The 24,186-nt window shown below is 37.7% G+C and overlaps 1 protein-coding gene across 4 annotated transcripts in view; it reads right to left on the reverse strand.

Annotated features, from left to right (window-relative positions):
* Positions 1-3,484: 3,484 nt before the first annotated feature.
* Positions 3,485-24,186, reverse strand: part of LOC127571688 (contactin-4-like) — a 1,728,143-nt gene continuing 1,707,441 nt past the window's right edge. For all 4 annotated transcript variants that reach the window (XM_052018293.1, XM_052018296.1, XM_052018294.1 and 1 more), the window contains one exon: positions 3,485-3,633. In XM_052018293.1, coding sequence (XP_051874253.1) covers positions 3,497-3,633 — 137 coding nt within the window. In that variant the 3' untranslated portion in view covers positions 3,485-3,496. The remainder of the gene's footprint in view (positions 3,634-24,186) is intronic.

A 24,186-nucleotide genomic window follows, 5' to 3' on the forward strand; every position in this document is an offset into this window, starting at 1 on the left:
AAAAGTTTGCACAGTGGAGGAGAATAGAAGATACAGATTATGGGAAGTTGATTCAACCTGACTCATGAAACATCAAATTTCAACATTTTTTCTAAACTATAAACATCATACTCCATAACACAGTTTAAACATGCTGAAATGTCAATGAATAGAACATGGTTGGGTCTTGTACAACTCAATTTGTCAGGGAAAGCAGAGGACAATTGATTAAAACAGGGAAAGTTTCATGATATAAGCTGCAAGAAGCCAGCATGACAAAGGTTAGTACACTGGGATCTCTGTGAAGAGATGGGCATCGGGGTGGGTGGAGATGGGTGGAGGGCAGATATTGGAAATACATATGTCTGAGAGCAATATCATGAAAATTGTAAATTCACGTTCCTGACTTAATCCTAGCAGCTGGAAGGATGGAAAAGAAGTTTGCAAAATTGACCAAGCTGACTGCTCGGTGTGTCAAAACAGGCTCCTTTCAGTTTCCATTCAGTTGTTTTAACTTTGATTGTGTTACATGTGTGAGAGAGAAAAATATGTTATGAAGTTACAAATTTTCAGTTTATTCCTGTGAAACTGTGACGTTCAGGCAGAAAACACACATGTAAACACCGTGAAATGCAAAGTGCAGTGAAAAATAATTAAAAATTAGAGATGAGGCTATTTTGTCCCCAGTACTTAAAAAAAAGATATGCCTTTAAAATGTAAAATTATGATCTAAACAGTGTTGCATTGAGTTGCTAATCTGGTCTGTGGCAGGTTCACTGTGTTATAATTAGACTATGTGTGTTCTTTGACATTGAGGTCAGATTTAGTTGGTTAGACCATCTGTTACTGCAGCCAATGACAAACTGATCAATAATCTTGTCAATTGCACCCTAAACAGTGGACTGGAGCCTCCCGGAAACAGTGCTTCATCCATGACAAGTAAAAGAGGAACGAGAAATCCTCCATGAGATATCAGGGAAATGGAACATTACATCTTGTGACCAGTTATGTGAGTTGGTGAAAGGCAGATGTTGGTTCGGAGGTAGAAAAGTTTATGCAATTCCTTCGGCAGGTAATGCAAATGAATGTTGGGGATACAGCAAAATATAGAAAGTAAGCAATGAGGAACTGAGTTTTTGGGAACACTAAAAACATTGCTTCATCATGAACACATTAGAGAAGGAGGAAGAAAATCTAATGTGTTTATATAAAATCATGAGATTTACAAACTTTTAATTTCAGTGAGATATGAAATACTTCTGCTTAAGGACAATTATCATGTCCCCATGAACTTATTGGGCTAGATTTTTATAAAAGAAGGGATCTAGTAAGATCAGTCATTGGTCACAAATGTCCTTTCATGATTAGCTTCTTTGGTGAAGATACAATCTGGTGATGAGTGAACAGGCTAAGCGAGAGTAACAGAGTACCTTCTCATCCAATCAGATTGAACAAATGTGAAATTACCAGAACAGGGACTGAAAGGAAGTGCAAATTAGAATGGATCAACTCATTGTAAAGACACTGAAAGAGAGACAAAAAGATTAAGAAAGAGGGAAAAATAAGACCAAAAGGAAAAAAGAAAACAATGTTAAAAAGTATAAATAAATCAAACGCGAAGCATGAGATTCCACAATTGTAACAGTTAATTTTCAAACCCAGGCAATAATTAACACCTGTCCTGTCATCAAAAGAGCACTTAAAGTAGACAAGACTTAAATTTCTGTGAAGTTAATTTGCATCTACCACAAAAGCAGCATTTTACAATGTTCAATGCATTTCAATGATGAGCCAGACAGCAACACACCATTTATGCAAAGCTAATGGTGCAAGGGTTTAACTGGATCAGCAACTTTTGGACTTTAGACTTAAACTCTGTGCCTCCTCCTTGGCTGAAGTGGTGCAAGTTTTTGGGAGAGCAGTAGCTTCACTGTCACTTTCATAGGAATGTCTGAGCTGATTTATGATGGTGATGAGTGAAGTGGTCTCACATTTAGGTCTCTGGTGCCATGTAAAGAACAGGAACCAAACTCCCTGTGAAGATTGCCACAGGAGCTCAACCTATGTGCATATTTATAGCCCTATGCAGGCATTGCACTTAAACAGAGCCTTGTTCTTGTGATGCATTTTTAAAAGTCCTAATCCTAAAGGTGCACCTCTCAAATTTAGCTCCTAATATTTGTCTTGACCCTTTGTTAAAAACTAGGATCATGAAAAAAACAGCTATTTACTACAGATAGAAAACAGTATTCTATGGGATTATTAAGAGGATGATAATGGGGGAAAACTGTTTCAAGGCAGATTTATTTCAAAGGATTCTGTCAAATTACTATTTACAGAATTAAGCAATCAATATTTAAATGTAAATACTGCTGCCTACATTAACAGTGGCCAGTCATAACAGACGAATGAAAAATATAAAACAGATTTGAAGTTTAAAAAACATAGTTGTAAACAATTATTTTTCTGAAAGTAGATCAAACTTTTAAAAGACTATAACAACCATTTAGATTCAATCTGGTAAACAAACTGACCAGCTCACCTTTACAGCTAATCTAGTAACAGCTTATTGTAAAATGATGTTGCTCCTGACATATATTTACAAATATGCAATGTAAGACTTATGTACATTAATTTAACAGAAAAATAATGCACCTTCACATGCAACATCACAGATTTGATTTATTTCACCTTTTTCATCTGCTGTCTTATTTCTTCCCCCCCCCACCAGCTATACCATAGACTTTGTAAATATGCTGCATATTACACTCATACCAATGCATACCTAACAATCAATTTTAGCCTTATTCATCATTATATTTTAATTAAACTTCATTGCTTGTTACTACATTAGAATACACTAGATAATCCAGGTTTGCTTGCTGCAACAAAAATATAATGTACTTCAAATAAAAGGAAGTCATTAATAGTTGTGAAATGTGTGAGTACGTACATTTTACTTTTCATTTGTTATGACTGTACCTGGATATTTCAGAGAAATCTTTGTTACTTAAAGTATAGATACTGCACCAATGTTATCTGGTTAAATCTCCTATTTTCGTACAAGCAACAGTGATTTCAGGTACAGGTGACAAATTTGAAAATTGTATTACAATGTTAAAACCTACAACACATTCCAAGATACTTCAAAAAATTATGCTAAATAATAATTTCAAAATACTGAACATTTCACATGTATAAATATAGCCAATCTGTACATTATATGCAAACCATTAGATTGCACGCTTTGGTAACATCAAGTGTCTGATGTTTTTCAGATGTTGATTTTAGTGCATTTGAAAAACCCAAACAAAACCTCAGGCAAGGAACATACCTCTCAATTTAACCTGTTGGATGAATGGTACTGGTAATTATTGGTTGTATCCACATAAAATTTGAAATGACAAAGTGTACAATCATAAGATTTATAGGAAAAGATAACATTGGTGGGTCAGTAAATGCACAATAGCAAAATTTGTAGATTTACTTCATTCCAAGTTCTTTAAATCTTTGACTGTTATAGGATGTCAGGTAAGTCAGTGTATGTTTTCACCATAATTGCTGATCTGGCTGACAAAGATAGCACTATTGTGCTAAAGGCTGACAGTGTACAAGTGTTTGATGCTGAGGTTCCAGATCTTCCACCATCTGAATCTGTGAACAAAAAACAAAAAGCAACACAGAGGTCAATTTTCAAATGATTAATAGGGTCACGTTGTATAAATCTCGTACAATATTGGAAAATGAACAGTGAAATGAAATTAATTGAAAATAATCTATTCTTTTCTCCACAGAGTATTGAGAATGGATTGTAAAAAAAAAATCATTATTGTCTTACCAGAATCAGCGAATACTGAAGATTTCTTTTGTTCGCTACTTAGTCATTTTTCAACCCTAAGTCTATCTACTCACTCAAAATAACACATTGAGAAAATACATGATTCTTCTTTCACACTGAAGGAACACTGACAGTTGGCGTCTGAAATCTAATCCTGAATGATTAATTCACCAAGGAGACCTGTTAACTTTCAAAGATGGAGGAAAATGAGTGTTAGTGAATTAGCTTACAGTCAATTATCTTGCCCGATTCACCTTTCCATTCAAATGAATGGACTGGAATAATCAGGCAGTTCTTCCACTATCCTGAGTTAGCTGGCCTCCTGCCCGGCCACAATGTTTTGTCCAGCATGGTGCTTGGCTCCCAGCAAGTCAGCATGGTGGGGTGCAGCACAGGGACTATCCTTACAGAGGCAGCACACTGCACTATAGAACACCTTTGACTGTTGAGGTTGTCACTCTTATTGGACCTCTTTGAATGTCTTTGACATTGACCAACATTCAATGATATTCGGGACCTACTGAAAATAAAAATATTGAGAGTTTAAAATGATTTCAAAAACGCTAATATTAACATTAAAATACCCATAACTTACCTTCATGCTAGAAGCCTATTTCTACCATTAATTTGAATGAGGCTGCTGTACTTGGGCCAGGTTTAATCTTGTGCTGGCTCGATGGGCACAGTTCCAAGCCCAAGAACTGGGAAGTCAGTGGAAGTTTGCACTAATTGGTTTTACTTCAGCAGAACTTAAGATATCAGTGCAGGAGTAGGCCATTAGGTCCCTTGAGCCTGCTCTACTACTCAAGATTATGGTTGATCTTCTATGTCAACATACTTTTCCTGTCCTATCACCATATCCCTTGATTCCTCCCCAGCAGCCTCTCTAATTCTGTGTTGAGAAGTTTTGAAAAAAATGACAAAATTTATTAGACCACATTTCAAAACTGCAAACTGTCTCCCTTGAATAACACTGTCTGATTTCAGGAGCAGAGTGCATTCCTTGTCAATTTCTCCTGTCATTAGTGCCACCCTTGCAGTTGTGATTTCAAGAATCAGCCCTGAATGGTTATATCATAAGATAAACAGTACTCTTCCAGTTAGAATGTGGATTAGGAATGATTGCATGGTTGGGGAGGAAGGGGAATAAAAGATGGGATGTTTGTGACAGGTGGTTATCCTTGCAGGGTGGCACAGGAACCTGTACAGGCTGTGATAAACAATGCATGGAGGAGGCATCCTCCTCATGCAATGTTACTTCTGGCAGGAGGTCACCAGGGAGGTGTAATTGAGAGCAATGTCCTCGCTTTGGGGGACCATGCAATGCAGCTAAATGCTTCTGCCAGCTCTGAATGCAAAGTTGCATGAACCAAAAATGGATCTCATCATAACAGTTGAGCTTTTTGACTTCTGCAAAGCAGCATGAGCAGAAAACAACTTGAGTGGATCCTCAGGCTTGCTTTTAAGAGTAAGGGTGATCTTGAGAGCAAAGGAAGCACATAACAAGCCTGTACTTGAGATTTTCTGAGGTTGCAGATGTTAGTGAGGGGGGCCTTGTGAAAGGATAGCCTGCATGGATGTTGTTCTTGTAAGAAGTGTTGAAAAGAAGGTGGCTTCCTGTCAATTCTTTATGGAGAAAGAGCTGTGTGCCACCCTTACATCAGATGTCTTTTTCTTTGTTTTATTTTCCTCATTTCTCATCTGATGAACATAAGACCACTTCCTATTTTTCAGGATTTCTTCTGGCATCTCTGGACACCTCCTGAAAACCAGATTAAAATGTGGTGTTTGGGTCAGTTTAGTTCAACTTGCAATTGCAGAGAGAAAGCAGAAACAAAGTTTCTGGCCCTTTAAATATGTTGTTGTGGAGCCTTCAGCATCAGTGAGAGTTGGTTCTTCTTTGAATGAACAGTGCCAGATGTAACTTAGAGCAATGCTATTGAAATGTCACTGGAGACAAATTTTGGGCACTGCAACAATGTTGATTTCACTTGGTGAGCTGGATACCAGGAAAATAGCACAAGAGAACAAGAAAATCATGCACGAAAAGACCACACACTATAAACAAATGATGTTAACTCTCCCAGAAACACAACAAGTGTACTTAATGCCACTAATGTCATTTTTGTCTGTTGTTGCTGGACTAGTTTTGATGTTGGCAGACTAATTTTAGGCCGATATCTTTTCGTTCAGATCCCTGCCAGTTTCTACCAGTCGACCAGTTCATCTGCACCAGCAAGGAAAATAAATCCTATTACTCAGGAACATTTTCACTTCTCGTTTCAGGGACTTACTTCAGGATTAAGTGCATTCCCATTAGTGATCCCAATATTCACAAGGAGGATCTCAGAATTCTATCACAGAACTTCTGAATGTAACCACGTATTCCCCCTTTTTTCCTTCCTCTTGATTTCCTACTCATCCACAGGATACACATATCCTAATAATTTCTACAGCCGGGACTACATAAAATTATTTACATTTGTATGCATCTGTGCGAGCAATTTGACTGTCACTCCAGACTCAAGCTCACCATCTCCATTTCTCTTTGTTTTCCTTCACCTTTTTCTTTAGCCCTCTATCATATCTGACTGGATGACAAAAGGCACTATCAAGCCTTGCCTAGCCTTCCATAATGTAATCTTCCTTTCTCAACTGCAAACCACCTCATTAAATCCCTCTCCCCTATCTCCTCCATTCTCACTTACAATGATATGCAAGGAGCTATTGGAGTTTTATGAGGAAGATTGAGACTATCTAAGCTGATGCATCCACTGATTTACTTCCTTTCTGTGACTTGCTGAGCCATGTTTTTAAAGCTCCCCCAGTCCTAGCCTCCAGATCAAAGATGTTATGCATTACAGTGCGTAACTTATTTACACAGGTAGTCCAGCAACTGAAAAACAGTTTTGAATATTTATTATTACAGCATGAAACACAGATGAACAATACTATTTGACATTAGCCACTTCTTGTTTTTGAGAGATTACAGGGGCATAACAAATGAGAAAGGCCATTTTGCTCTTTGGATTTGTCATCGTTGCTATTCCGATACCTTGCTCTCCTTCTAACAACCAACTTATCCTTATCTGATAATTCATTCCATGCATTGGTCACTGTTTGTGCGACATAAAATTTTCTGATATCATTCATAAATTGATCTTTTACCAGCTAGAATCCAAGTTTCACTCTGCAATTCAACAAATTATAATTCTATGTTATTTTCTTTCTTTCCCCAGGCCAATTTTATATGCTGCTTAGAAAAGCACTGTTTTGTCAAGGTAGAAATTGCTTTACAGTTACAACCTCAAGTAATAATAATAATATTTTTAATTGACTGAATAATTGTTATTCATAATATTCCCATCCAGATTTTCAGCCATAGTCAAAGAGGATTAATATCATGCATTATACCACATATTTAGTGCAAAAGCTTTCGGATGAAATTTCCATTAGAAAAAACACTTATGGTTGACAATGTCTTTGTATTATGCAATTGTAATGCCTATGATAAAGAACAGATTTATTCTTTTCTAAATCATTACAGACAGAGGAAATCTTATTTCATTTCACATATAGCAAAATTTGTTGTATTTATTGTTAGGCAATTACTGTGAGAAATGTAATAGCATTCAGCAGAGATGTTACGTTCTTATCTCATCTGGTTGTTCTGACGTGGGGCACAAGAATCCAGCTCAATAAACTTCATCCAGTGCTTGTTAACAGTACTTTTTCAGGCTTTTATGACATTAAATGCATAAAATTAGATGAAAGATTTGTTTTGACATGGGTTTCTTTATTCATTGAATTCATTTTTATCTTCCACATACCAACTCACAACGAAGAGGTGAAACCCTGCAGGAGGCACAGTTAGTAATCTAATCAGTTAGTAATCTATCAGCTGATGGAATGAACTCCAAAAAGAATTTAAAATCATCATCTGCATCCTGAGATCAGATTACAGCCTTCAAATCATCACCCAGCAATCTGCCCGACGCCAGTACAGCTCCCTAATTGCACTTTGGATCTGCATGAACAGAACAAGGAAATTCAGCTGCCTTCCTTTTTAGGTGGTGCCAATGCTCAGCACCTCCACTGCAGTGCAGTAAAGAGGAGCAACATACATCCAAAAAGTTACAAGGTGAGTCCTTTCCACAGAAAAATAAAAGTGTTTAATTCAGAAAGTAATTGCAGCAGATAATGCAACTGACCATCTCATAAGCACAATCAAGAACTAAATGCTTTTCAATGACACTTTGAGCAGCCCTTGAGATTTTAGATGAGCTGTATATATTTTAATGTACAACTCAGACATTTCCGAAAGGTGATTCTCTAGTGTGCTACCCGCTGTTGTTTTGAGACTATTGGGAAATAAATCAAAATTCATCTCAAACAAAATAATGGTTAATTTCTTAGAGCAAAATTTGGCACTTAACATGCTTCACGTAAGAGTTTTCGGTAAATTGCAATATTTTACGTAAATTGTATTTACACAGCACTGAGAGAGAAATGACTGAAATGAAACTTCAGTGACTTCAGTGGAGATGGAATTCACCCATGAAGACCTTTTGTTTATGAACAATGGTCACCTCACCAAGGCAACAGCCACACAATTTTGCCCATGTAGTCAGTTGTTCATTTACCTCTCTCAAGAGCACAGTTTGAATCAATGTAATTAACCTCCTAATATTTACTGGCTGGATACCAAATGGGTATAAACATTGATTACTTTGATCAATTGTATCCTGGTGGTGATTTCTGAAATCTTAAAGGAAAAGGTTTCTCTCATCGTTAAGAAATAAACGTAAGAAATCCCAAGACCAAAACTGACAAAGCTAAAGTGGGAAATCTGTGAGTTTGATCATCTCATTCCTTGACCCCCTAACCAAGAGGTCATGGGTTTCAATCCTAGAGCTGTCTGTCACCCAACTCCTCCAGCCTCACTTGAGTGAATTTTGTCAGTCTGAAAGAGAGCACAAATTATAGGAATGAGATATCCCAAATCACAAGAGTGAAAATGAAATGCCATTCGGATGCCTATGTCACTGACCATTCAGCTGCCTAGTGGCAGAGGGATGTATTGTGTGATAGATTGAAAGGGAGACGAACAAGATGTGCACTAAAAACTTTATGTACAAGGCATCTGGCATATGGGGTCCCCTTAACATTGTACATCTGTCTTAAGCATCAGATTTAGTAACTGGAAGACTCCATTCTTTAAACATTTGGGTCATGGAGAATATAATTTTTTTCTCATTCACATTTAAAAATACATCCGGCAGAGGAAATCAATTTTTATTTTGTAATGTTAATAATGTGCACTTAAGGAACTTCCAAATTAACACAAAGGAACATGGTAGGATATTTTTCTTCTGAGGTGTTCACCACATGCTGGTTCAGTTAGATGGACTAAACTATTAGTATATTTCTACTCAGCATGCTATTTGACCACATCTGACATCATAGTAGAATCACAAAGCATTTTCTTCAGAGGCCACCGAGTTGAAAACAGAATGATCTTTGTAACAATCTTCCCTTTAAACCAGTGCATGAAGAAAAATCATAGAATCAATAGTTGAACACAAACTCTCAAGTTTCAGTATAAACTGATAACTATTGATTTAACTTATCATAAAATTGATTAATTAAAGCAATAAAGAAGCCCAGCAATGAGTTCACTATTTACAGAATTAAAATGTTTTATTTACACCTAGTTGTTATGCTCTACTAATACACTATTGCTCTCAAAAGTAACTGGAGAAAATTTGAGAGACTTTGCTTGCCAATCAGAAACTGAGGATCTAGATATGGGGTCCTGCTAAACTTTCACATTAAAATGATGAACATTCCAAAAATATATATTCAATACATATTGATTTTAAGTTGTAACTCAGATAAGAATTCAAATGGTGAAGAATTCAAACGGTCAGCGAACAATAGTCAGATTGAGGATGAGACAGAGAGCGGCATGGAGAGTTATAAATATCGTCTAAACAGAAGAGCAGTGAATATAGATGGCCCTTCTTGTCATGAAATTGGAAGACATCTGAAACTGATAATCTTCTTTAAAGTGGCCAAAGAGAAAACAAAATGGGTTTGAAAATTCACTTTCTGACATAGTTGCTCAGTTTAACTCTGACAATGTAACTGAATTTTTATTGGTCGATTGAAGTTAACCAATATTTTAGGGAAGTTCTGTTGAGCTGTGTTCGAGGACCTTTCCAATTTCAATGAAATCTTCAGTAGTAACTTTCAGGAGTAACATAGAATAGAGCATTAAATAAGTGAATAGAAAAGATAATATACATCCCAAAACCAGAAAATTAGTAAGTATGTAATTTCTGAGTAAAACAGTGATACAGTTTGTGATCAAGCAATAATGTGTATTTCAGTTGCTACAAACACAAGAGTGGCTATTTTGAAGGGTTTATTTACTTTATTCTTTTTTGACCTCACTTGGATTGACTTTGGCAATGATCCGTAATGAATGAAAAACTGGAAGAATATATTCCATTCCAAAAACACCGATTAAAAATGCATTTGGTTTAATATACCATACATTGAATTTTTTTTGCCTTTTGAATGTGTTAGGTTCAATAATTCATTCATTAATATGATGGGACACTTCTTACCTACACTTTGTTCTGTTTTTTGAAACTCCATACAGTATCTCGAACATGAAGATGGGAATAACTCACAAACACGAAGAAGAAACATGATCAATGTGCAAATTAAGAGAGAATATTTATGTTCCAGAAGTTAAAAATGCAAATATGAGTTCATAATAGATAAGCATCAAGAACTGGATGAGGTGAATAACTTGTGCAGAGAATAAAGGGCTAAAGAAATGAATACCTAAGAAACTAGTGTGAGCTGGTTTTTACAGAAGTGGCTGGAACCCACACAAAAGATCATGGAACTTAATGACATGCATGACTTTTAGGGCTCCGTAGATCAGTCCAACAAAGTGGGCTGAGGGGTGACCTTATTCAAATATACAACACCTTAAGGGGGCTAAGCAAGGTAGATGTTGAAATGTTTTCATTTGTGGGAGAATCACAAACAAGGGCGCATAGCTGGAAAAATAAGGGGCCAGTCATTTAAAGCAGAGATGTGCAGAAAATTTCTTCTCTCAGAGGGTAGTGAATCTCTGGAATTCTCAGACTCTAAGAGTGCTGAAGTCCAGATTAGTAGATATATTTACGGTGGAAATAGATAAATATTTGAAAGATCGAGGAATTGAAGGTTATGTGGAACTGGCACAGAAGAGGAGTTGAGGTCAACATTGATCAGCCATGATCGTATTGAATGGTGGGTTAGGCTTGATGGGCCTGGTGGCCGAATTCTGCTCCTATTTTATGATAAGATATCTTTATTAGTCACATGTCCATCAAAACACACAGTGAAATGCATCTTTTGTGTAGAGTGTTCTGGGGGGCAGCCCACAAGTATCATCACATTTCCAGTGACTTTTGTAATTTTGAACACTATCTTTGACCTGAAGGATGGCTCTTTGGAGAACTGAAATACTGGGCCAGATTGTGCTGCCTTTTGCTGGCAAAATGCAAGCCATAGCAATCGAAGTCTCACTGACAGATTCTGAGGACCAAGTCTATCAGTGACAGAGCCCAAACCTGCTGGACTTCCCAGCTTTATGCTGGGGAATTGCCACATGGCTCCAATGCCAGGTCAGACCACATTGAGTTCAATAGGGATTGTGGAGCAATGATTTAGGAAGCAAATGGGGAAAGTAAGTTACTTCTTAAAAATTATTTTGCTTTAGTTCACAACTTTTAATTACTTATGTATTTTAAGTACTCTTTGTTAACTTTTTTTTCTAAATTAAAAAAAAATCAAAAGCCTTTGAATGTCAAAGACATTTAAAATTTATTACAGTAATGACAACTTTTCACAATTGACAAAGCTCCACCCCCAGTCTTGCAAGATGTTGCAGGATGTTGGGGCGGGGTCTCAGCATTGTACCAATGGATGTCCAATACTGTTTGGCCTTGCTGCTGAGCACCTGGCTCCACAAGCTAGTGAAATAGGCACTCAGCATTGGGCACAGAATATAGGTGCTGACTTGTGAACTAACATAATCTGTCCTGGTGGATTTTTATTGTCCACTCTTTCAGTGAAAAGACAGTAGGGCCTTCTACAAATGTCTCACTGAAAAGCTGGAAACAATCTCGGAACCATCTAGCGATTTATTTAAAATGCTCTATACTCCCTGTGTGTGCTTTTTAGGAGGTGTTCAGGAGCATCACCTTAAACTTCAGACTGAATGCAGCTACTGAGATGTGCCTCCTGCCACAATTATTATGTGATAAGACTATTTCATCTGTCACTTGAATATGAGGAAAAGCATGAAATAATATTTACAGTAGGTAATTCTATGAAATCTATATGGTTATTCTCTTAAGTACAAAGTTTGTCCATCAAGTACCTCTTTTTTCTCTCTACCCCACAGAGATTTTTAAGCCATTCCTGGATGTGGCCATAACTTACATTTCCTGACAATCTCCAAATGCCTGAGGAGCAAATCAAAGTTATTCAAGTTGGCTTGAGACCAGAGTCACATATACACCAAACCAACAAGGGTGGTAGCATTCTTTCTGAAAAGGATATTACTGAACCAAGTGAGTTTTACAATAATCTGACAGTTAATATCACATATGTCCACATTTTTCAAATTGAATTCACATTCTCCAACTGCATGGATTGATCTTGAATTCAGATTTTTTGGAAAAGCAATATAGATCTCTGAAATATTAATTAATTGATTTAATCCAACCAATATCAATCTGGGATTTGCCATTTTTGTTTACTTTAATCACTTTATTGGATTCCATTAAATTATCCCTGATTGTCACTTGTCCTTGAGTCACCTTCTTGGCCTTACATCTGAATCAAACTTTGACATTCTGCCTGTCACTGAAATTGCAAATCAAACTGATAGATAGCTACAATTAATTTTTGCTGGATCAAAAAAGTCATTTGAACTAATGAATCACTTAACCTACTGGGCTTACAATTAAACTTCATTATTCAGTTATTGGGCTAGCAAATAGCATCTGCTTAAATTAGCTCTTTTGAACATTCAGGCCATTTATCAGGGCAATTGCAGACACATTTATCAGTGTGTTGCTATTCACAGAAAAAAACACATTCCTCTCAGTCTCTTGAGAGACAGATGTGTCCTTGTTTATTACATTCCACCCAAACTAATCCTGGTTTTAGGTACAGTATGTAGTTTGCAGTTAATGCTTATGCATCTGCAAATATGTGAAACCCTGTTACCAATTTTCCACAGCATGCTACCCACAGATAAATGAACATTTTACCAGCAATATTAAAGATCCAACCTAAAACACCCTTGCCTCCTCACATCAAATATTCAAAACTAAGCCCATTGAAACCTGAATGGATGAATTCTGACAAAAGTTTCTTTGCAGCATTGATAGCTGTGCCCAGAAACTGGAGCTCAACCTTCTGTGGGGCACTAAATATGTAGCATCAGTGTCAAATCAGGTGACCTGTAAAAAAAATTGGTGAAAAACCTGGTTTAAAAAAAATCATTAGAGTGGTTTTCTCCCTGAATCACATACAAAAACGTTACTTGCATATCTCCCAATGGCAGCTGACATGCCACTGCCTTGCTGACTGCAGTGAAGTGAGTTAGATTTTACAGAATACTCTTCATTACAGCTACTGTAAAGCAGCACCAAAAGACGCCCTGAGGGTGATGGAAAGTTGGAGGGTTGGGAAGGGAGAAAATAGCACTTTCCTGTGTGGCTGGGCACCCCCACCCCACCCAACATTGGTACCATTAACTGCCTCAAGCTACTGTGAGGCGTGGACTCATTTCAGGGCCAGTGATCACAGCATCCAGAACTGAGGGGCATAACATGATCCTTAGTAGGGATGTCTGTGGACAAAGGTGGAGTATGGAAACACAAGTCTGGTGGAGACTGTGAGAAAAAAAATGATGACTTGCTGGGGACTCTTTAATTGGCCTCTCTTGCAACTTGCTGAGGATTTGTTCACTTTTCAACCGTGAATGAAAAATGCAGGTTAGAGGTCATACCATGAGCAATTTAAGCCTGTTAATGCATAAATCTCTGCTCCCCATAGGCTGACGTCATCAGATGTACATCTGATGCTGGGCAATGTCAGCTGCACAAAGGTGAATTGGTATTGGTATTGGTTTATTATTGTCACTTGTACAGAGGTACAGTGAAAAGCTTGTTTTACAAACTGATCGTAGAGGTCAATTCAATACACAGTGCAGTTACATTGAGTTAGTACAAAGTGCATTGATGTAGTACAGGTAAAAACAGTAACAGTACAGAGTAAAGTGTCACAGCTACAGATAAAGTTATGAGTCCAGACCTACGCTCCAGGCCTCTGGATAACAATACAGTAACTTAAATGCCATGTTACTGTATCCCCAAACCAATTTAAACAAGTTACAATTGAAAAAAAGAAATACAACAATAAAAACTCGTATAAAAGTAGTAATATTTAATGAAATCAATTTATAAAAAAATGAAATTGCCCAATATTTGCTCCCAAGCTATCATCCACCTCTATTCAAATGAATGGGTTTACTGTTCTTGCAACTGGTCTAATCCGAAGTATGTTCAGTGATTGGATTTACCAGTGTAAGACTCCATGAGGAATCCAACAGCAGCATGCAGTCTGGAAATTACTGGCAATGAGCCATCAGTTAGTTACTGTTTTCCTCCAGTTAACAAAGGGATTATGTTCCTAAAGAATCCTTTGTTATGCAAAATTTGTGTAGTGCAAAGCACAGTGAATGGTTAACTTTCACAGGCTATACCACTTACCCTGGATGGTAAGAAAAGAAAACCATTCTCTTCCCAACATGGATACAGTAAATAAAAAGCAAACCATGCTCATTTTGACATGCTAAAACATAGAAGCTGAAACTTCACAATGGCAATTGACAGCAGATGGAGGAGTGCAGGTTCTCAAGAGAGCTTTTTCCCCCATTTTAAGGAGTTTGTTTATTTCACAGAGTTCTTTCCATTAACCCCACCAAAGAAATGTTAAATGTTACTGCTTTTCACGGACCTATATTTGAAAGACAGTCTCCAACTGTGTTCCCTATTCTTTGTTGTAGGGAAGGAAAATGACATTAACTGAAAATGAAATTAAATTAAACCTTTTATTTTAGCAAAGGTCTGTTAAGTGAATGTTTGCTAACTTGGGGAGAGCTGTAGTTTGAACTTTCCGCATTTTTACAGGGATCCAAAATTGGCAGTGATTAAGCAGAGGAATGCTCAGAGACTCTTTCAAAATTGTTGGCATTTCCCAAAAGATTTGGTGGTATTATTCCAGTGGATTTATGATACAGACAGAACATGCAGAGATTTCTGAAAACAAAATCACAGACCTAATATCAACTCTTAATGAAAACATAATGATTTAAAGCTGCTCATGAAAATATTTCTTCTAAGTTGTCGACTTTGATTTCCCTTGCTGATAAACTGCTACCAACATACCTGAACATGCTTCTTCTCTGTCTGCAAACTTTGGAAAAAGCAAACCTACAAACTTCATATTTCTTAAATGAGATTTTCAATGTAAATTAATTTTATTCAGAGAAAGGAAAGATGCAAACTTAAAACAAAATCTCTGTTGCCCTCATTCCAGATGAGACACTGAAACAATCTGCAAAATTTATCAGTGTACACATAAGATACACTCAAAAAAGTTCTACACATGCATCCTGATCAGCTGCAGAGACAGCAATCTGCCAGTTGATCTAATCTGTCAGTGGAGGATCAAAGCATTGTCTGACCCCAGTGTCTCCTTCTCACTGACTGCAGTTGCCCTACTTTCTTCTGCACTGCAGGAGAGTGCTGAACAGGCAGAGAATGACACAAGAAGATATAACTGATCACGTGTGCTGATTTGCTCATCCTGAATTAATAAGTGATACAAAATTGAGACTCACTTTAAAATGCCTTGCAATGAAGAAACACTGCATTTCAGTGTAACTGCAATTTTTTACTTCTTTTAAATATACTTTTGAAGTCAAAAAACTATTGATATAACAGCCTCCCCACCAAAACATGACATATAATTCAACTAATTTATATATTTTTAAAAATAGCCAAAATACTAAAAAGGTTGTAAATGTTTCAATACAACACAAACTTGCCACAGTCGCCACCATTGTGATGGTAAAACAGAGATTGGGGGAAACATTAGAAGGTTCTTCCAAAAATTGTGTTCCTAAAACCTCCTAAAATACTGATGAAGTTCCTCAACAATTGTTGCCTTGTGCAAAGACGGAATAAAAACTGAATAAATCCAGATTTTAATTTTCAGCATCCTTTTCATAACTTCTAAGAGGAAAATCCTGAAGTTTTGGGCATTTCACAGGAAGTTTAAAATTGAGTTGTAAGCAGTGTAGTTGTTGACAATACAAGTGTTATCTCAATCGGAATTTGAACCTACGACCCCATGCACAGCTAGCTTACAAAATTTGATTTCTAGTCACCAGGCTGTCTATGTTGCTGCAAGAGAAAGCTTTCCCTTTGTGCTTTGTCCAGGATTGTATGAACCAAGCTGGAAACATGAGCAGCTTGTAATTACAGTAAGACCACAATGGTCAGCCAAAATTTAAAAAAAACGTTTTACTTGAATATTCATGGCACTGAAGCATAATTCAAAAATGTTCACAGTGCTCAAACAATACACAATACATCTTGGTCACAGTTTTAATAGATTGGACAGAAATAGACAATTTTGACACAGAGAGTTATATCTTGTTTAGCCGAAAAGCTAGGAAAGAATGAGATGCTGTTTGTACTTTAAATATGAAAAAAGACAAACTACAGTTCTCCAATTTTTACCAATCATGAATTTAAAGAATATTAAGAAGCTGGGTATGTATGATAAGTGAATCATTTCCTGACACCCCAAAGCCTTTCCACAATTTACAAAGCATGAGTTAGGACTGTTGTGGAATACTCTCCGTCGCCTGGATGAATGCTGTTCCAGCAACATTCAAGCAGCTCAATACCATCCAAGACAAAGCAGTCCACTTGATTTGTACCCCAATCACCAACTTAAACTTTCATTCCTTCTACACTGGCATACAGTGGCTGCAGTGTGTATCATCTGCAAAATGCTCTCTAGTTACCTGCTACTCAAGTCAGCACTTCCCAAGGCTGCAACCTCTAACACCAAGAAGGACAAGAGTAGCAGGTGCATGGGAACACTGTGACCTGCAGGTTCTCCTCCAATTTACATACCATCTTGACTTAGAAATAGATCACTTGTCCTTCTTCATCACTGGGTCTACATCCTAGAATTCCATTCCCAACAATACTGTGGGATTACCTTCACCAGAACGATGCAGCAGTTCAACAAGATGGCTCACCATCACCTTCTCAAGGCAATTAAGATTGAGAAATAAATGCTGGCCTCGCTAGCGATGACCAGATCCAAAGAAATGAATGAACAAGATCAAAAACCTGGTTAATAGTCCAACATTAAGTACCTTAAAGGAGAAAAGATATAAATAGGCACTTGAGGGAGTGACTTTCAATGCGTGGGGACCAGGAATCAGCAGTCAGTCATTCATGAACTAATTAGAACTGTAGGCACATAAGAAATGGGAATTGGATAAGTTTAGGTTCAGATTAAAATAAAATCAATAAATAAAAATAAATTCAGCCAGAAAATAAGAAAAACTTTGTTTTGTATTTATTCAGAAGAATATTTCTACATAATGGCTGTTATTATTTTATATCTGGGTTGATTAGAACTATATTTATACACAGATTCAACACGTAAATTAGCTTACAGGTGGGAACATTGCAAATGAGTGAAGTCTCCCTGCCTGGCAATTCTTTCCACCATTTGCCCACTCAACCATTGTGTTCCTCGTCACAAAATCACACATTGATTACTCCCTTATTCCTCTGATGCCTTCTCCTCCTTTGAGCATTTCATGTTCCACTCCTCACCCCGTTTTAAAACCTCATTCTCTACTGCTCTCTCTTTTCTTAGCCTGGGTATTCCACCAGGATATCCTCCTTTTCATCTGTCCCTTAGTCATTTTTGAGCAACTTTTCACTCTTGGGCAATCTGAACCTGAATCTCGGTTCCAGTGTCCCAACTCTTGTTCCTCCTTTCTTTCATAAAAATCTTTTCACAGCCATCCTCCTCAACATCCTCTCTCAAGTAGCTTTTCTACTCCCATCATCTCAACCGTAGACCAGAGCATCCCCTATCCCCTTCTAAAATACTTTCTTTCTATGTTCGCCCATGGAATCAATCTCTCCCCATTGTCTACCCTTGCTCTTCTGGCCCATGTTAGGTAATATTAAATCAGAATCAGAATCAGGTTTATTATCACTGACGTATGTCATGAAATTTGTTGTTTTGTGGCAGCAGTACAGTGCAAGACATAAAAATTACTTTAAGTTACAAAATAAATAAATAGTTTGAAGAAAGGAATAATGAAGTAGCATTCATGGGTTCATGGATTGTTCAGAAATTTCATGTCAGAGGGGAAGAAGGTGTTCCTAAGTTGTTGAGTGTGGGTCTTCAGGCCCCTATACCTCATCCCTGATGGTAGTAATGAGAAGAGGGTGTGTCTCGGATGGTGAGATCCTAAGTAATGGATGCCACCTTGAAGATGTCCTTGATGGTGGAAGGGTTGTGCCTGTGATGGAGCTGGCTAAATCTACAATTCTCTGCCGCCTCTTTTGATCCTGTGCATTGGAGCCTCCATACCAGGCTGTGATGCAACAGTTAGAATGCTCTTCACTGTACATCTCTACTCTCTCTACACTCATGACTGTGTAGCTATGCACAGCTCAAATGCCATCTATAAATTTGCCTATGACACCTTGTTGGCAGAATCTCAGATGGTGATGAGGAGGCTTTCAGGAGTGAGATAGATTGGCTGGTTGAGTAGTGTGACAAAAACAACCTCACACTCCAACGTCAGCAAGACCAAGGAATTGATTGTGGACTTCAGGAAGGGGAAGTCCGGAGAACACACACCAGTCTTCATTGAGGGGTTAGCGGTGGAAAGGGTGAGCAGCTTCAAGTTCCTGGGCATCAACATCTCAGAGGATCTATCTTAGGCCAACACATTGATACAATCATGAAGAAGGCATGCCAGTGGCTTTACTTTGTTAGGAGTTTGAAGAGATTTGGTATATCACCAAGGACTCTTACAGATTTCTACAGATGTATGGTGGAGGAGCATTCTGACTGGTTGCATCACTGCCTGATATGAGGCTCCAATGTGCAGGATCGAAAGAGGCTGCAGAGGGTTGAAGACTCAGCCAGCTCCATCACGGGTACAACACTTCCCGCCATCGAGTACGTCTTCAGGAGGCGGCGCCTCAAGAAGGCGGCGTCCATCATTAAGTACCCTCACCACCCAGGACATGCCCTCTCCACACTACTACCATTAGGGAGGAGGTACAGGAGCCTGAAGACCCACATTCAATGTTTCAGAAACAGCTTCTTCCCCTCTGCCATCAGATTTCTGAACCATTGAGCACTACCTTGTTATTCCTCTTTAGCACTATTTATTTTTGTAACTTATAGTAATTTTTATGTTTTTATGTCTTGCACTGTACTGTTTCCACAAAACAACAAATTTCACAACATATGTCAGTGATAATAAATCTGATCCTGATTTGTAGAAATTTGTAAGTGTCTTTGGTGACATACCAAATCTCCTCAAACCTCTAATGAAGTAGAGCTGCTGGCATACCTTCTTCATGATTGCATCAATGTGTTGGGCCCAAGGTAGATCCTCTGAGATGCTGACACCAAGGAACTTGAAGCTGCTCACCCTTTCCACCGCTGACCTCTCAATGAGGACTGAGGACTGGTGTGTGTTCTCCTGACTTCCCCTTCCTGAAGTTCACAATCAATTCCTTGGTCTTGCTGACATTGAGTGCAAGTTTGTTGTTGCAACATCACTCAACCAGGCGATCTACTCACTCCTATACGCTTCCTCATGGCCATCTGTGATTCTACCAACAACAGTGGTGTCATCAGTGAAGTTATGGATAGCGTTTGAGCTGTGCTTCGCCACACAATCATGAGTGTGGAGAGAGTAGAGCAGTGGGCTAAGCACACTTGGTCCTGCTGCAAATTATGTACCCTCACAACCAACTTTATCTCCCTTCTCAACCACTATTCCAGGGTGAAATAAATTGTTTGTAATCCCTCCAACCCAATTGACCCCAAGTTCTGCCTCTGACTTTGTATCTTCTCTTTTACAAAGACTGCCAGCATCTGTAACTATTACATCACTTGTCTCCACCTCTGCCAAAACCTTCACGCCGATTTCCATCACCTCCAGATGATTAAGTTCATTGCCCAATCTTTGGAAACACTGGTGATCTCTCACCAAATCCATTAATCACCTTCTCCCTTCACTCAACAACCTATTAACATCCAGAAAGGTATAGAGTTGATGAAGAATTCATGCCCTGTTAGACAAAAAGACAAGGATTTCAACAGCAACAGTAGACTCTTATGTAATTGATACATGGAGCATGTCAGCTTGACTGCAGATCAAATTGAATGATGTTTTCAGGGGTCCTGATGGAGCAGAATACCAGCAGAGCACCATAAATGTTACATGAGAAGCTTCTAAACATCCTTATCCAAAAATAAAGTGCAGCAAATGAGAAAGTTCCAAGAACCGAGGATATTTTATTGGTTCTTATTGACAGATTTAATAATATCTCTAAAATAAAAACAGAAATTAATGGAAAGACTCAGTAGGTTAGGTAGTATCTGTGGAAAAGAGGTATCAGAGTTATTGTTTCAGGTCAAAGACCTTTCTTCAGTTCTGATGAACAATTTTTGACCTGAAATATTAACCCAGTTTTGACAGAGAGTCTTTGACCTGAGGTCTTGACTTTGTTTCTCTTTGTGCAAGATGTTGCCTGACATGCTGAGTTGCTAATAGTTTATGTTTATATTTCAGATTTTCACCATCTGGAGTTATTTGATTTTCATTAACAGTATCTCTTATTTGTCAGGCCCATTTCCCCACTGACTGCCATGACCAGAATCTTGTTCCAATCCTGCTGACAAAGCCGCTGTTGATTCTTCAGAAGCTGCTTTATCTCAAGGTTGCACAGCACAGGAATAGGCTAACAGCTCCCTGCTCTCATGTTTGCCAAAGAACTCATGACAAAGCTATCACAGACCAAATCTATCGTGTCATGATGGGAGACTTTCATTTCAGCACAAGTTTAAATGCATAGATTCCTTTGTAAATAAGGATGCAGGAATTCTTAGAAAAAAAGCATTAGTTATGGAATGCGTAACTTTAAAACAGGGACTAAGTTCCATTTGAATGTTCCAATTTATATACTATGCAAACTTCGGGTGACGACTGTCAGTTGATCTAAAATCTTATACTGATCCACGGAAGGTGGACCAGTATAAGATATATGCAAAATATATCAAATAAAATATATTACAATAAAATCTAACATCCATAATGGTTTGGGATGTGGATAGTAAAGAAAGAAATCAAAGATATCGTTGGAGATCCAAGAAGATAAAATGGGTGAGGTATTGTTGAGCTGTTATGCAACGTAACTCTGGATTAAACCTTTGTGCACAATTCACCGACACAGCATATTGCATGGATCCAATTGAACAATATACATTTTCATTTTCTTCAGTTGTATGAATTTCCAGAATTTAGACATCATGGAATTGTTGGGAAACTGAGCATAATTAAAGAGAATTTTTGGGAAAAGATACAGTTCTTTGGGATTTCCCACATCCTCTACTGCTGGAACATCAGAACACTAGCATCCACTCTCAAAACAGCAGGCTTTTCCAAATGTGGTAATTATATTTTATGATGCAATTCTCAATGCTAATTGCATGGGGCATCCACATGTCTCCACCTTTCGACATTGCTTTGGGCCTCAGAGCCTGCACATTTAGCATTTGAAGAAGCTTGTTCCCCTGATGATCAAGGAGGTGGGAAAGCAACCCAGCTGGATTAAAATGGGGCATCATTGGCTCTGATTTAATAAATGGCCATAATCCTGTAAAATGTGTTTGTGATGGGAACAGGCGTGCAGTACTGCCTCATCACTACTGTTGGTGGATAATTTTGTTGCCCGGTCAATTGTAACAACATGAATCAATTTTGTTTTTACTTATTCTGTATGTTCCTCATTCCTGTATTCCAGCAGATCATCATAATAATTTCCTTTTCTGTCCCATTTAATTTTTGTACTTGGCATTACATGTCCAAACTATGATTGTAGAACAAAATGTAAATTGACATCCTTTACGCTTTTCAATTTACCAACAGGTAATTTTTGCTTATTTTTCTCTTTCCATTAAGATGACATTTTTCTGTACTAAACCAATATGTGAAACACATTTAGGCCATCAACAGATCTGAGGCTTCACAATGACGTAGATTGGCAGGGCAATATAGGTAATAATCCATTCATCTTTCTTCAAGGAAGCTTCATAATTGTGTGACAACCAAGCAAAGGATCTATTATGATGAAAACTTCTCGGAGCTGGTTAGGCAGTGTAATTATTGTTCAATATATTTTTTGTACTAATAATGATTTTAAGTATCTATAAACAATGTCAATGAAAAAATTACTTTCTACTCAAATGATCACTGTCAGATTAGACAGCCCAGATATAGCCACATGGAATTTATCTCACAAGACTTTTGTAACATGATACAGCTCCTTGAAGTGTAATTATTTCAACAAGTTAATTATATTAGATGGATTTCTGCAGCTTTATTCCTGGAACCAAGCTGCGTTATTATTGCTTTCAGATACCTCACCAATAAAACCCATGACTAATTTCAGCTTTACAATTTAACTCACACTGCTTGAATGAATATACTCCCTTGCCACATATTTTGTTAGAGATTTGTTGCTTTGGAATTTCTTTTGCCCCAGTTGTGCCCAACATTGGGGTAATCAATGTATAAAATGCAGTTTTCCTGTTGATTGCAATTCTGTTTTATATTTGTTATTGGCATTGCTGTGTTTGACCTGGCACATATCTTTGCGCGCCCCACCTCCCCACCCCCATGTGATTCCCATACTCACACTAACCTTGTAGAATTAAATGTACTGACAGCCTCCACTCTGTGGCGCCACTGTGAGGTGGAGCTGGTGACCAAACCTCAGATGGTGTACCGCATTGATGACCTTGAAAGTTCGCTGCTATTGAAGGCACATTTCTATTTTAAATCTTTTGACATTCAAAGGCATTTAAGGGCAGATAAAATGGATGTAGATAATTTAAAAAAATAAAAACAATTAAAAAGAAGAAATAAATCTCATTAAAGCACATTAAACAATTGTAAATTCTTAATAAACATAGAGTGAAATGAAGAACATTTAACAAAACACTTAACCCAACCTTAGCTTTTTAATATAGTCCAGCAACCCCATTCAAATGAAATGCATCCAGCACTGAGTTGAGGATGCTCTGAGGTGCCACTGGACTTCAACCTTCAGTGCATTTCCAACTTTTGTTATTGCAGTATGCAGATCTAATCACAGGACACTGGTCTTACCCTTTATCAAAGTTGTATTATGTCAGCAGTTAAAGCAGTAAATCGATTACATAATGGGGAAGTCTGTGAATAACATCTATATTCAACAATGTGGGAAGCTTTCTTTTAAATACAATATCCTCCCAATTAAAATTCTAAAGTTATTAGGAAATGAAGCAATGTTGTCCTTCGTTAAAATGTGATAACAGTTATTTTACTTCAAGAATACACTTCAAGACCCTGGCTGTTTGTCTCTCCTCTAGGTAGCTGAGCAATTTCCAAAATTCTATCCTGATCCCAGAAATGTTTCCAGTCTCAGGGTTATATTTATTGGGAGGTAGGCTGCTCAATTTCACCCAGAGAGCTGTGCTTGTCATGAACAGGCTTGGTTGCATCAGAAGCCTTACTAGACATAGACTGAAAACATTTTCCCAAAGGTATTCTTATCCCTTATGCTGATGTTCTGAAATTGCTTGTAAGATGTGTCTTATCCTTTTGATCAGACCCCATCATTTGAGGCCACATTTGTCTGGCGTACAAGACGACTACTGTGCCTGCTCGTATGCAGATAGACACTTGCCCTCTTGTAAAATTGCATATATTATTCACTAGCTACTGGAAAACAATGGGAGGCCAACCTGAAATAAAACACACCCAGGTAATTTTCCACCTTTACCAAGTAAGATTTGTTAGAAGATTAGGGAGGGAGGTAGAGAGGTAAATCCTAGACTTAAATATTTACGGAACAGTTTCATTCTTTCAACCCAAAATTATTTTGATTTATTTT

The sequence above is a fragment of the Pristis pectinata genome, chromosome 6, assembly GCF_009764475.1.
Source record: "Pristis pectinata isolate sPriPec2 chromosome 6, sPriPec2.1.pri, whole genome shotgun sequence".
NCBI classification, from domain to species: domain Eukaryota; kingdom Metazoa; phylum Chordata; class Chondrichthyes; order Rhinopristiformes; family Pristidae; genus Pristis; species Pristis pectinata.